The sequence below is a fragment of the Polypterus senegalus genome, chromosome 1, assembly GCF_016835505.1.
Source record: "Polypterus senegalus isolate Bchr_013 chromosome 1, ASM1683550v1, whole genome shotgun sequence".
NCBI lineage: Eukaryota > Metazoa > Chordata > Cladistia > Polypteriformes > Polypteridae > Polypterus > Polypterus senegalus.
In genome coordinates, this window is record NC_053154.1 from 162,878,740 (window position 1) to 162,892,003 (window position 13,264).

Below are 13,264 nucleotides of genomic sequence, written 5' to 3' on the forward strand. Positions count from 1 at the left end.
TGAACCCCCCCCCTTGCCACCCCCAGTCATTCTCAATAGCAAGCCTGCTTGTACTGTTATGCACATAGCAGGAAGTTGTCTCTTGTCAGTACGTCAGATGTGTTGATGGTTGCCACTGACGGACAGCCTTATATGGGCAGGCAGTCAATTACGTGGGAGGCGTGCTGATGGAGGACGCAACTCCGCCTCACACGGCGACCGAGCTGCAGGCTATGGCCGTATATATATGTACTTAAGTAGGTTCCAGTTATGACCGTTACGCGTAGAATTTCAAAATGAAACCTGCCAAACTTTTGTAAGTAAGCTGTAAGGAATGAGCCTGCCAAATTTCAGCTTTCTACCTACACGGGAAGTTGGAGAATTAGTGATGAGTCAGTGAGGGCTCTGCATTTTATTAGTATAGATTTGAATATTTGTAATTTGCATAGATGTATTTTTATTTACTACTTTAAGTATTTTATTTATTCATAAACTTATTTATTTCTGATTTGTTGTTCAATTTTTTTCCTGCATTTTTTCGTTAACCTCTTGTAAAGCACTTTGAGCTACATGCCTTATATGAAAATGTGCAATAAAAATAAATTTGCAGAACACACTGCTACATGAAGAATGATATTCTGAATTCCTATACTTGATCTCAATCAGATCAAACTCATATCAACAGGAAGCCTTTAAGTTACTTTTTCATACCTAGCAGGAACATAAGAAAAAATCAACTGGTTTCAAGGCCTATGTCAGTTTAAAGGAAAAAAAAACAGAAAAAGTGATTTTACACATTCTGTTTTTGCCTTTCGTCACATCTTTCCTTCCCAATAACATGGCTATATGAAACTAAACATTAACTATAGCTTCTTTATTCTATATGTTAATTTTTTCCAGTTACATACCAGTAACAGGAAGGATGTTTATATGTATAGAAATATGACATACACATTTTTACAAAACAATTATTATAAACACCATTACCACAGAATTTTTTTTGATTTGACCATATAGTGGAAACACTCAAGACCTACTTGGAAACGTTGCCAACCACAATAGTTTTCTTCACATACAGACGAAGAGAGTCTTCATTGCCAGTATGATATGCACACTGCTGATCAGAATCATGTAGTGGAGAAACACCAAAAGTATCCTGTACAAAACGGAGGTAAATTAAAGTTCTATCAAGCATAACAAAACCTCTGGTCTGACAATTTTTACTCTATTCTTATGCCTTTATTTTTTATACATTTTACATGCATACTTTTTCAAACAAACTAAATTACACCAGATTATTCATGCAGTATGTTAAGTCTTCTACAGCATGATAACACACAGAACAAAATGCTGTCATATTTGTCTATTTAGTATGACAACATGGCTTAACTTCTATTAGAAACTGGCTTTTCATGCTTTTTAGCACAGTAGCTTGTTGCTTCATACAGTATTTGAAGTAGTAATGTATTGCTATACCATGAATCCACCCTAAAAAAATATTTATTTTATTTCTTATGTACAGCAGATGAGAAAATATTTTGAGGATAAATACTGGTTTTAGTTAGACTGTTATCACAAATTGATGGAAAATGTTACCAAAAGGAAACTAGAAGTTTTGTCTTTTTATTTTTAAGGAAAATAGAACTAAATAGTTTTACTCACGCAAACAACAGTCCTCAGTTATTCTGTTTTTACCATCTTCTCAATCAAAAAGCAAGTTAGCATGCGTTATAGAAAAAAAGGACTTTATTGTGTTTGATCATGGCTTGGCTATATCGCATATTGTGCATGCAAACTACATGCCAAAAAAGTACGGAAATCTGCGTGTTGATTGACATAGCAAGTTTGCAATATATGATGTGCATGTAGGAGGACAAGGGCACTGGCTTTTTAAAAAAAATGTAAGGCACTGCTTTGATATATAGTGTGATCAGTTTATTTCAAATTATTATCTTTTGTACACAGAACAATTACATTATTTGTTGCCAACAAGCAGTGCTTTGAGTAGAATCCAAACTACTGCCAATACTCTGTTTAGTCAGCACCATGTTCCATGCACAAATTTCTGAAAATGTCTGGAGCCAATCGACTATGTTTATTTACATCGATGATGTGTCCAGTCAATCATCGCTAGACAATTTCATAGACTACTGATTCAGCTCTAGTAGAGTAGAGTACTGGCAGTGAAATTGCTTTATACAGAAGAGACATGAGATACACCAGTTGTGTGCGGGAAGCTGTTGCATTCGCCACATTCTGATCTCGGATTATAATTTCTTAACTCTATTAAAACCTTACGGTACCAGAGACATATATGTGGTTGAATGTTGCTTGAATAGACATTATTCAATCCGATGTACAGCTGTATCTACGTTTAACATCAGATACTATTGCACTGCTTTTACAATCAAATTAAGAAACAGCAAAGATTGCATTTAAAACATAATTACCTTTCCTATATTTCTGCCTGGCCTTTGATCTTGCTTGTGTAGTTCATCTTTGTAAAAATGTTAAATTTCTGAAAATGTCTGGAGCCAATCGACTATGTTTATTTACATCGATGATGTGTCCAGTCAATCATCGCTAGACAATTTCATAGACTACTGATTCAGCTCTAGTAGAGTAGAGTACTGGCAGTGAAATTGCTTTATACAGAAGAGACATGAGATACACCAGTTGTGTGCGGGAAGCTGTTGCATTCGCCACATTCTGATCTCGGATTATAATTTCTTAACTCTATTAAAACCTTACGGTACCAGAGACATATATGTGGTTGAATGTTGCTTGAATAGACATTATTCAATCCGATGTACAGCTGTATCTACGTTTAACATCAGATACTATTGCACTGCTTTTACAATCAAATTAAGAAACAGCAAAGATTGCATTTAAAACATAATTACCTTTCCTATATTTCTGCCTGGCCTTTGATCTTGCTTGTGTAGTTCATCTTTGTAAAAATGTTCTCTCTCTTTGTCTAATATGCATTCACTGAGGTGGGAGATTGACTCTGTTTCTGACTGAGCTAGAGAGGGTGTCTCAGAGCCTTGATTGAGAGGTGATGATGACCGAGATGGTGAATTTAAGAATCTTCTAATTGCTGGATGGTTGAAAACTGAAGAATCAGCTCTTCCACCCTGCAAAAAAATGAAAATATTGAACAGTTATTTACCATGTCAACAAGGAAAAACACCACATTTTATCTTGGTATTTAGAAAACCTGTGGTTTTGTTTTCAGTTTCCTTTATGAAAATAAAAATTCAGAAAACTGAACATTCCTTACCTCAGAAATTTTAGGTTGCCCAGCACTTGCATAATAATTAGCAACAATGCATGCTCTCAACTTGTCCATCATTCTCTGTGCTTCACTGAGGCGCTAAAAAAGTAAAACACATTTTTTTAAATGATTAATCACAATAAAAACAACCTCAAAATAAATATATTAAATGATATCAGTGACTTTTTAACACAACTGTTCAAATTCAACTCTTTGTTTTGTTAGAAATTAGCTGATACCTCACTCCTTGGCCCTTCCTTTTGCTTACTATTTGACCCTTTCCTCTCCACTATGTCCACTGTTCTGTAACACTGATTGCATACAAGTTCCATTAAGTAGAAGGGCAGGAAAAAAGAAGGGCACTCTGATGGTGGCATTGTAGCACTGTGTATTAAGGGCCCTTGTAAAAGGTGCCACTCATATTCTTCTTCCATTTAGTGTTTTGATTGTTCAACCTCTTGGATTATCAATTTTTGTTACTGTCTGTGATATTCATTTTATAAACTTTTTTGAAACCTTCAGCCTAATATAATTTGTCTCCTAATGCATGACCTTCTGTCTGTTCTTTGGATAAATGTTTTGGTTTATGGACTTTTTTTTAAGATAACATTGGTTTTACTATTCAACTATGCACAATTTAATGTCAACTCATTTCAATCTCCAAATCAGCCAAGGCTTATAAAGGTACAATGTGTACAAGTTGTGTGACTATTTTTTTTTCCTGCAGACAAGCTGGTACTAAGGAGCTATGCTGCAAATAGTCCTACATCTCTGTTTGCAACCGGCCACAAATGTGTGATTGAAGGGGGAAACTTAAAAGTATTAACATTAGTCTTAATATCAATGTGCCAAATTTAATAAAACCGCACCAAAACATGGAGAGTCTTAATTGAATGCTATCATTTTATTCAATTCAATTGAATCTTATTAGGCACACTTCTAATTTTAAGTTCAGTGCATTGTGCATTCATCTATCCAGCCATTCATTAATAATTACAAATATAATAATAAAGAAAAAATCCAAATTAATCATAAAACATAATTCTGCAAAATAAACAGGAAAACATCATACTATATAAACGAAAACAAATCTATTTGCCCATTCCTGATATTCTCCATTTTTACATATTTGTCACAATGAATAGCTCCAAATCTTTAAACAAAATGTTATATTAGATAACGAGAACCAGAATAAACATAACTCCATTTCTAAATTTCTAAGTAACATACCACATTAAAGTAATAAACATATTCAATATCTGTATCGCACATGTAAAAACATAACTGTACCCTTAGTTGCTCACTCAAACAGCTGATCAAAGTTAACTGATAACTAAGCTCAGCCGACTGAACACAGCCAGACCTTTTAAATCTAAATCTTATCATATATTGCTTCTTATCATGACAAAGTAGTAAAGTAGTCAGCACAAGGTTTTTAGGAGAACACTACAGTATGCATCAACCAAATAAAATTCTGAAAGACACAAGCAAAACATTTGCTGAAACGTACCGATCAGCAAAAGAGTTACACAGGATTCTGCAATAAAAGCCTTTATCCTCAAATGGTAAACATTTGGAATACTACTGAATCTTCCAAGTAAGGCAAGCCTTCTGAAACCAGAACTAGCAGAGGGTCTCAAAGAACTGTAGGCCTCTCTAGCATCAACTAAGTCAGTGTTCATGACTCTAGAGTAAGAAAGAGACTAAATAAAAATAGGATTCATGGCAGAGTAGCAAGGCAGAAACCTGTACTACCAAAGAGTAACATCAATGCTCATTTTCATGTTTGCAGAGAAAGACCTACATGACCCAGAGTCTTTTGGAATAACATTCTATAGATAGACAAGTAAGAGTAAAACACAACACAGGTCCCATTATGCCTGTTAGAAAGCCAACACAACATTCAACAGTGAGAACATCACACAGTACCTACAATAAAAATACAGAGTTGATAGTGTGATGGTGTAAGATACAGTACATTGCTGTCTCGGGACCTGGAAAACATGCCTTTAATGAAAGAGTCATGAATTTTGTACTTAACCAGAATATTCTTAAGAAGAATGTCCCATGATATCTTTTGACTTAAAGCTGAAGCAGAACTGAATTATGTATCAGTACCCAAAACACAAAAGCAAATTTAAAACTGAATGGTTCAGAAGACACAAAGCAAAGTTTCATAGTGGTCTAGCCAATGTGAGGATATGAACCCAATACAGAATTTAATTGTACTGTGTATATATGACAAAAATTAAACAAAGACCAAGTTTGCCAAGATACAAGGATTCACACTTTAATGAATTCCAACAATGCTGGAATTATATAATACCCAAGAAGATTAGAGTATTCTTAATGGTGTATAATGAAGGCATTCTTCAAATTCCAGAATCTATGAGCTTACATAATTACTAAAAACGTTAGGAAAACAGCATTTAGAAAACAGTCCACTAGGAAAGCAAGCAGGAGAAATCTAAAGTTTAGAAACAACAAACAGAGATGCAGAGTAAGCACTCATTACAAACAGTATTACAAGACCTTAAGAAGCCAGCAGGTTTTAAATAACTTAAGTGGTGCCCCGCTGGCCAGACACAGCCATATTTCAAAGTTGTTGATGTATGCTGCAGTAAACTCACAAGTCAATCAAAAACAATAATGCTATGTTTACATACACAAGGGTGCCTCCTTTCAAACAAATCATAAGTTTATAAGTTGTCTGTTCTATTTGCAAAGGTATACCCCAAGGTGAGATGCATATCACAACTGAGTGAATCTGCTTTTAGCAAAGATTGCACCTACTTCAAGCCACATAAAGTGAAAGACTTATTATTGGACAGCCGAGTTTCAGCCTATTCTGTAGATGTATACTTGTCTATGATTGCCCATTCATATTACAGTTCTGCATAAAAGACAAGAAATAAATGACTTGTCTGATAGCTCATCTTTATACAATGTTACACACAAAGGTTGAGCCAGATTCTGATCTTAGTTTAGACTCTATGGAGATATATTTAATAATATATATTAAATATATATAATAATATATTTAATGAAGGACTTGATGCTACACTTGATTTGTAAGTACTCCATTAAGTATACCTTTTAAGTGTCATGGCATACAGTTTTACAGTTCAAGCATCATCTGTTCAATTGCCATATGTGGACACTGTCTGCTAAATGTTCTTCCTATGTTAGTTTACTGAGCAGTGCACTTTCATTTTTTTCTTAGCGTACCTGTGAGTACTGTTACACTGTACTTGTTTCAAGTGAATGTTTTTGGACTGCTGGAGGAAACCCACTTGCTTGGACAAAGGGAAAACATGCAATCTCAATGCAGGGAGCACTCTGGATATGAAACCCCCGTTATTAAAAACATACTAAAAATTAGCGATATAGCTGCAGAACTATTAGAAGCAATTAAATGAAGAATGAAACAGAAATATACTACTGATAAAAGGTGAATCATTACAAATTAGCCAAAAATCAATAAAATCTTTTCAAATTGAAGTATCTGTACAGCGAGTTTATAAACAGAAATAAAGGAAAAGCATTGAAATTTGTAGTGTTTATAGTGAGAGTATATAATGTTTAATGAAGAAAAAGCAATAAAGAAGACTGTTTACTGTATATTAAAAATAGAAAACACTATTTCCTGGATTTTGTTTTTCTTTCTTTTGACTTTTAAAGTAACCAAGATCATTTGCATACAGAAAAGGTGGATTAAAAATTAAATGCTTGTCCTTTTATGGTGCAGATTGTATGGCCCTTCAGCCATCAACACATTATGTATAGTGGAATACTTTATTGAAGAAATGATTATTTTCAAAGTATTATTCACTACATTATGAAACAGCTTTGGCTGAATAAACATCTCTTAATAAAACTGTTCTAATGTTCTGGGGAAATAAATAATTTGTTGTAATGGAATTATGATTTTAATTAATACCTTTATACTTTTGACAATATTTTTAAACAATAAATTCTCATGACTTCCTCATAAGTCCATCCCCGAACATATCCTGTACTGTGTTTTATTTGCCACCTGCTATTGATGTTGCAATTTGTTTCTTTGGCCAAATATTCAAAGTATTTTCTGTTGCTATATAGAGTGAGAATACCAGCTACAGTAAGAGTATAAAACAATCCACCTCCAAATATGACAAACAATCATGCAGGACTTCCAACATCATGGTTTTTAACACTGGTAAAAGACATTTTCATAAGATGTTAAAGCAAGAATGAAACCCATCAATTTAAATTAATATTATCTTAAAAGACTGGCTGTGAATAAGAAATCTAATATCAATGTGCTTACGTTTAAGAAAAATACACATAACTATATTACAATTAAAAATGCCAAATTATATCTCTAACTCCACACAGTCATAATCTGAGGTTGTTTAATTTATAAAGATTCAAGAATGACCATTTCATAATTTACTGCATGGAAATATTTACCTGTGCAATGATTTCAATTTCATGCTGTTTATTTTTCATCTCCAGTGAAAACTGATTCTTAATGATGGCTTCAATCTTCTGAACAATAGCATCCCTGGCTAAAATAGTAGAATAAGAGTAAAATAAGGCCAATTAGGGAAAAGAAAAAAGTAATTTCATAAGTACAATTTTAAAGAAATAAGAATTATGAAGAATATGTACCATTTTGCTCATCAACTTTGAGTCTTTTACTCTGATGCAACACAGAGATTTCCTCATAATCAGGATCTTTGTCTTCAATTTGCCTTTTGACTCCAGACATCTTTATTTGTATTAGGACTTCTATAACAGAGAAAACAATCAATATACGTTATATTTCCTATTTGAAGACAAAATTGATAAACTGTAAATGTTTTAAAAACTTGAGGTTTTGCCACTAGGCAGCACAGCAGCAAAGACTGATTGCTGTCACCTTAGTTTTTCCTAGAATATAACTCAATAAACTACCTTATCTGCTATTCTGATGGCTGTAGAATGTGCATATATCTGGAAATTAACATTAGGATTCCCATTTGTGTCATAGCAGTAAAGCAGGCCAATATTTTTACGGCTGAACAATAAACCGAATGCTTCATCAAATGTAAACATGCTTTCAAAACAAAACTGTTGACCCCTAATTTTAGGCAGCACATAGGGGCAGAAAAGCAGTGACGACATGCTTATGTCCTTCAAGGTGAATTTCTGTTGGTCAATGGTGACCTCACATACTGTTTTCTTGTTAATATAATTCTGAAAAGATTCCAATATGTGGATGGGAGATATTTGAAATTTAGTTTTATAATATTACAATTTGCAACTGTGACACACAACCAAATACACTCAAAATGTGAATATGAATGAGACAGCCTAAAGACTTTTTACTTGAATGTTTAAAACCCTGTTAACACTATATTTTGTCACTGCTTCGCTTATTCAGACATGCTTACTTTGTTTTCTCAGGACAGAAGAAAGACTGCAGTACTCCATCTCTAGTATAAGCGCCAGAACCATTCATAAGAAAAAACAACTTTACAATACAAGAAAACAAATTCCAACCCTAGTCCTCAACATGTCAATAATATATCACACAAATATAATACAGTAATACTTGTTCATTTTATCTCCCATCTTTAATATGTGCAGCTACTATTATAGGATTAAGAATTTCTTTGGGATAGTAAACTGCTGTGAAACTAGATTTGGTTTGGATCTGTGACTTCTGATGATTTGATATACAAGGTAGGATGCTTAGATGCATTTATTTATTTAATTTTCTAGTCTTATTTAATGGCAATACTCTACTGTAGACTGAACAGAATGCCAGTCCATGTCAAGAACATTTATACTCAAACACTGTATCAATGAGGAGGCCCCAACCAGCTTATCTTGCATATGTTTTGGATGAGCTGACATTTCTTTAAATGTGTTTACAATATAATTGAAAATGAAAACAAACAAAAACATGTCTTGACATTATTGGGCTGTCATTCAACTAAAACATTTAATCACTGCATATAAAATTAGTTTTGATATAACGTGCAAGATTTAATGTTTGCGTGGTTATTTGTTTTTGATTTGTGCCTATATGATGCTTAATCCATAATTTTGGAAACCACTTCTCAAGTATTCTGTACTTTCACCTTTTTACTGGCAAACTGCATACCCAACTCTGCACCACCGAACATTATTCCTTCAGGTATTCATTGTGGGCCAGGCTGCAGCTGTTAACTTCAAGAATATGTACTTTTTTTAAAAGAATTTATTAGGTATGCTCCTATAAAACAGACCCTATTGTAACTATAATTTAACATGTGCCCTTACATTATATACAGTATGTTCATGTTTTTGTGTATAGCAAATGGTACAAAAATCTAACACCTATATTTCACAGACAACTTAGAATGGAGTACAGCACAGAAAAAGTTGCACACTACATCTCTGCAAGTAGTTGAACTGTTTGCTAAATTTAACAACTTGATAGGGAAACTACTTGAATATATACTTAAAATAAATGCATAACACACGCACAGTATATTGCTATATCAAGGACAAGTACTTTGATTTTCTTAATTGGTATGAAAATAAGATTGTGGAGGCCCTTTACTATTGATTGGCTAAAATCAGCAAGGCGCTTTTCACTGCATATTTGCTGGGTTTGCCAAATTTTTTCCCTAAAAAATCCCAGTGTGGCCAGCTTAGCCAAACCTTTTTTTTTGTTCCCCAGCATTTCATAACGGTTTGTGTGGCCAGCATGAAATCACAGAGCTACACCAGCCAGACTAGTTAAATGTTAAAACAGAAATGTACAGTATGAGTAAGGATGGGTATGAACTGAAAAGAATTGGACTATGTTCTCAATCTTGTGGAAACCTACACCATACTGTCAGTTAAGGCAAGATGTTTGTATTTGTACAATAAAGGTGTTAATGCATTTTCTCTGTAGAATATTCACAAATTGCTTAAAACACAAAGCAACATGATGGGAAACAATACTCAAACCAAGACATAAAAGTTACAAACCTTTATATTAATATTACAGTAATGATCTTGCATTGCACATTGTTAACTTGTTGCTTGGATCTATATTATCTCTATAGGATGGTGAGCATTCTAGGAGCAGCTTTAGGAGTAATGTCTTAAAATGTGCATTATATGGATTCATATTTAAAGTGGCAAGTATTATAATACAACACCTACTTAACTAATTTAAAAATGCCTGTGTTACTTAAAAAAAACAGATGTCTTACTTGCACTCCAAGCACTTCAAAAAAATTACTGCATTATTTCATAGAAATATTGTGAATTCAGTAACATCATGTACATGGGTGCTCTGGTGGTGGGGCAACAGCTTTTGAGGCATAGATTACACACAGTTGAATTGTGCAAACAAGTGAAGAGAATTGGAAAAAAAATATGGTACTATACATTTAATCCTATACTGAGGGGTAAATTTAATCGCCCAGTTTGGAATCACAGACAGCTCTCCATCATCATGGCAGCACTGGGTGTAAGACAAGAAGCAAACATGGTGGATTGTATGCCAGTGCTTTGCATGGCTCAACTGCACTGACAAGCAGGAAAAGAGTGTGCTGCATGCAATCCACTATTGATAAAGTGTTAGTATAGTTTTCATCAAGATATGTGCTATAGATAAGTTGAGAGTGTGAGATCTGGTAGCATAGCGGCCAGTGCTTATACCAACTTTTGAACATTTATAAAACACAAGTTGGCTGTGTTTCTGGTCAGCTTCAGGAAGGTATATGGGCATAGAATTTAATAACAAATGCTGGTTAGTGAAATTTGCAGGTTTTTTTATTTAAAAGAAGAAAACAGTAATGCAAAAGTAATATATTGTTCGTAAAGATTTACATTTTATGATAAGCAGTGTTTGAAAAGAGCTGGTACTTACAGTACTGACAACTTTTCCACTTTTAAAGTACCAGCACCTTTTCATGAATATTCACTTGGGATCATCCCTAACTTTTCTAATAAATGTTGATGTATCCCAGCACTCAGAGCTCTATGATTGAGTCTCAATGTTAAATGCCACTTGAAGTTTCACTGCACTGGCACCTTTTCTAGAATCTTTATGGAGACCCCCACAATTTTCACTCTTTGATCAAATGTCACACACAAAAAAAAAAAAAATAAGTACCCGCCTGTAATGTGGTTCCACTTAAAGCACTGATGCTAAGTAACTATATAACATATTTAGGTAGTTTTTTTCCAAGTAATGAGTAATGTAAGTAAGCTACTTTTCAAAGGAACGTTCCTAGCACTGTCTGGGAAGCACTATATAAAAGATTCACTGACATGTGTAATACACACTTTACATGCAACAACATTCAAGGGCAGAAGGATACAGTTACAAATGGAACACATGCAGGTTAAGTATTTTATTCAGTCTCCGTGCCAGACATGGGTGGGATGTGAACTAGCAACTGGGAGGACTCAGTTTGCTGGTTAATTTTACTACATGCTCCGAGTCACCTGCTAGAAAGATCGGACTTTGCTTTAATTTCTGCACACTCTCTCTATCCATAGTTCTATTGGCATAAAGGCAAAGTGTATAAACGGCACTAATGAAATACAATTAATACCGCAGAAAAGTTTAAAGTTTCAGGAAATCCTCGCAGTAGTAAAAGAACTGTTTACTTTTAAGTATACACTGTCTGCAAGTAATGCACTATGTACCATTAACAGTTTTTACGTGAAACTTTGGCATTATCCACGTGCCAAATATAAACAGTAACATAACTCAGCTTTAATTTGAGCCAAATCGGGGTGTATCTTAACAGGATATGTGCATGCGGGGTTAGCTTCTGGTCTACTACATTAGTTTGACTCCGCTGTGCAAACCATTCAAGGAAATTCTAAGGCGTTCAAATGCAAGACTACTCTGCAAGGTACGGGAAAATGTGGCCCAGTCCAGGTTATTTTCACACCACGAACCCCGCTTCTGTGAGGCGGACAGTGTCTCACTCGAACTCGGGAAAAGCCTGTGGCCTTATCCACACGCTGAGATTGACGGAGCGTGCGCCACGATTACCGATTAAAATGTTACCTCAAAGTCCTAGGGAAGGCGCTGCCCTAATGACAGAATGGTTAGCGTAACAGTCGCTCACTCTTACCTGCCACACCGAGAATTTCCAAATACCCGAGCGGTGAAGAATCGGTGTGCGCTTACGGGAAGGGCGACAGAATCACGCTTGTATTCTGTTGTGTATTTGGGCGGGCGACACAGCGAGACGAACCGCTCCAGCTGTAACAGAGCCACACGGGACTCCGAGCGGCTCACTGCTTCGACTAGGGTTGCCTGCTGGCCCGGCACACACTAGGCCTTACAGTACTGCGGCTTGGCCGACAGGTGGCACCAAGGCGCCGACACAGTGGAGAGTAGAAGGCGCCTCCGCTAGAGCGTTTAAGCTACCTTGCCGTGCGCACGTTTACTTGGCATTGTATTCGGCTGGGTACGTGGTATGTCTATGTTTTAACACTAAACGCAAAGATTTAGGATTAGAGATGAATGAAAATGTGCACGTTGTGAATTTTTGCTTTTTTAAGATCGTTTTAAATACAGTCGATAATTCAGATGTAGGTTGCAACAGTTCTATTTATATTGATTTTTTTGTAACAGCCAGCAGTTTTACTATAATACTGTGTGTGTGTGTGTGTGTGTGTATATATATATAATACATACAAATAAATCTATATATTGTGCAGCGTGACCATGAATAAACAATAATAAAATAATATGTCAACATAAATATATTACACAATATTTATATTTTGATATTTATTTGCTTATTAATCGATTTAATTCTTAATTACTTAAGTGGTAGGCTACCATACTCAACTTGAAATTATCAATGTTTTGGACAAAATTGTAATAAATGCGCAAATGTATTATGAAATGTAATAATAACTTTGTCTTCTTTCGGCTGCTCCCGTTAGGGGTCGCCACAGCGGATCATCTTTTTCCATACCTTCCTGTCCTCCACATCTTGATCTGTTACACCCATCACCCGCATGTTTTCT

The 13,264-nt window shown here is 34.9% G+C and overlaps 1 protein-coding gene across 4 annotated transcripts in view; it reads right to left on the minus strand.

The window, feature by feature from the left end:
* Window positions 1-12,571, minus strand: part of yeats2 (YEATS domain containing 2) — a 143,747-nt gene extending 131,176 nt beyond the window's left edge. For 2 of the 4 annotated variants that reach the window (XM_039761696.1, XM_039761680.1), the window contains exons 1-6: window positions 12,358-12,570; window positions 7,910-8,029; window positions 7,709-7,806; window positions 3,263-3,355; window positions 2,883-3,116; window positions 1,017-1,135 (exon numbers count right to left, since the gene is read on the minus strand). In XM_039761696.1, coding sequence (XP_039617630.1) covers window positions 1,017-1,135; window positions 2,883-3,116; window positions 3,263-3,355; window positions 7,709-7,806; window positions 7,910-8,009 — 644 coding nt within the window. In that variant the 5' untranslated portion in view covers window positions 8,010-8,029; window positions 12,358-12,570. Of the gene's footprint in view, window positions 1-1,016; window positions 1,136-2,429; window positions 2,489-2,882; window positions 3,117-3,262; window positions 3,356-7,708; window positions 7,807-7,909; window positions 8,030-12,357 lie in introns of all 4 variants that reach the window. The other 2 variants (XM_039761687.1, XM_039761706.1) reach the window with 2 other exon arrangements.
* Window positions 12,572-13,264: the final 693 nt, after the last annotated feature.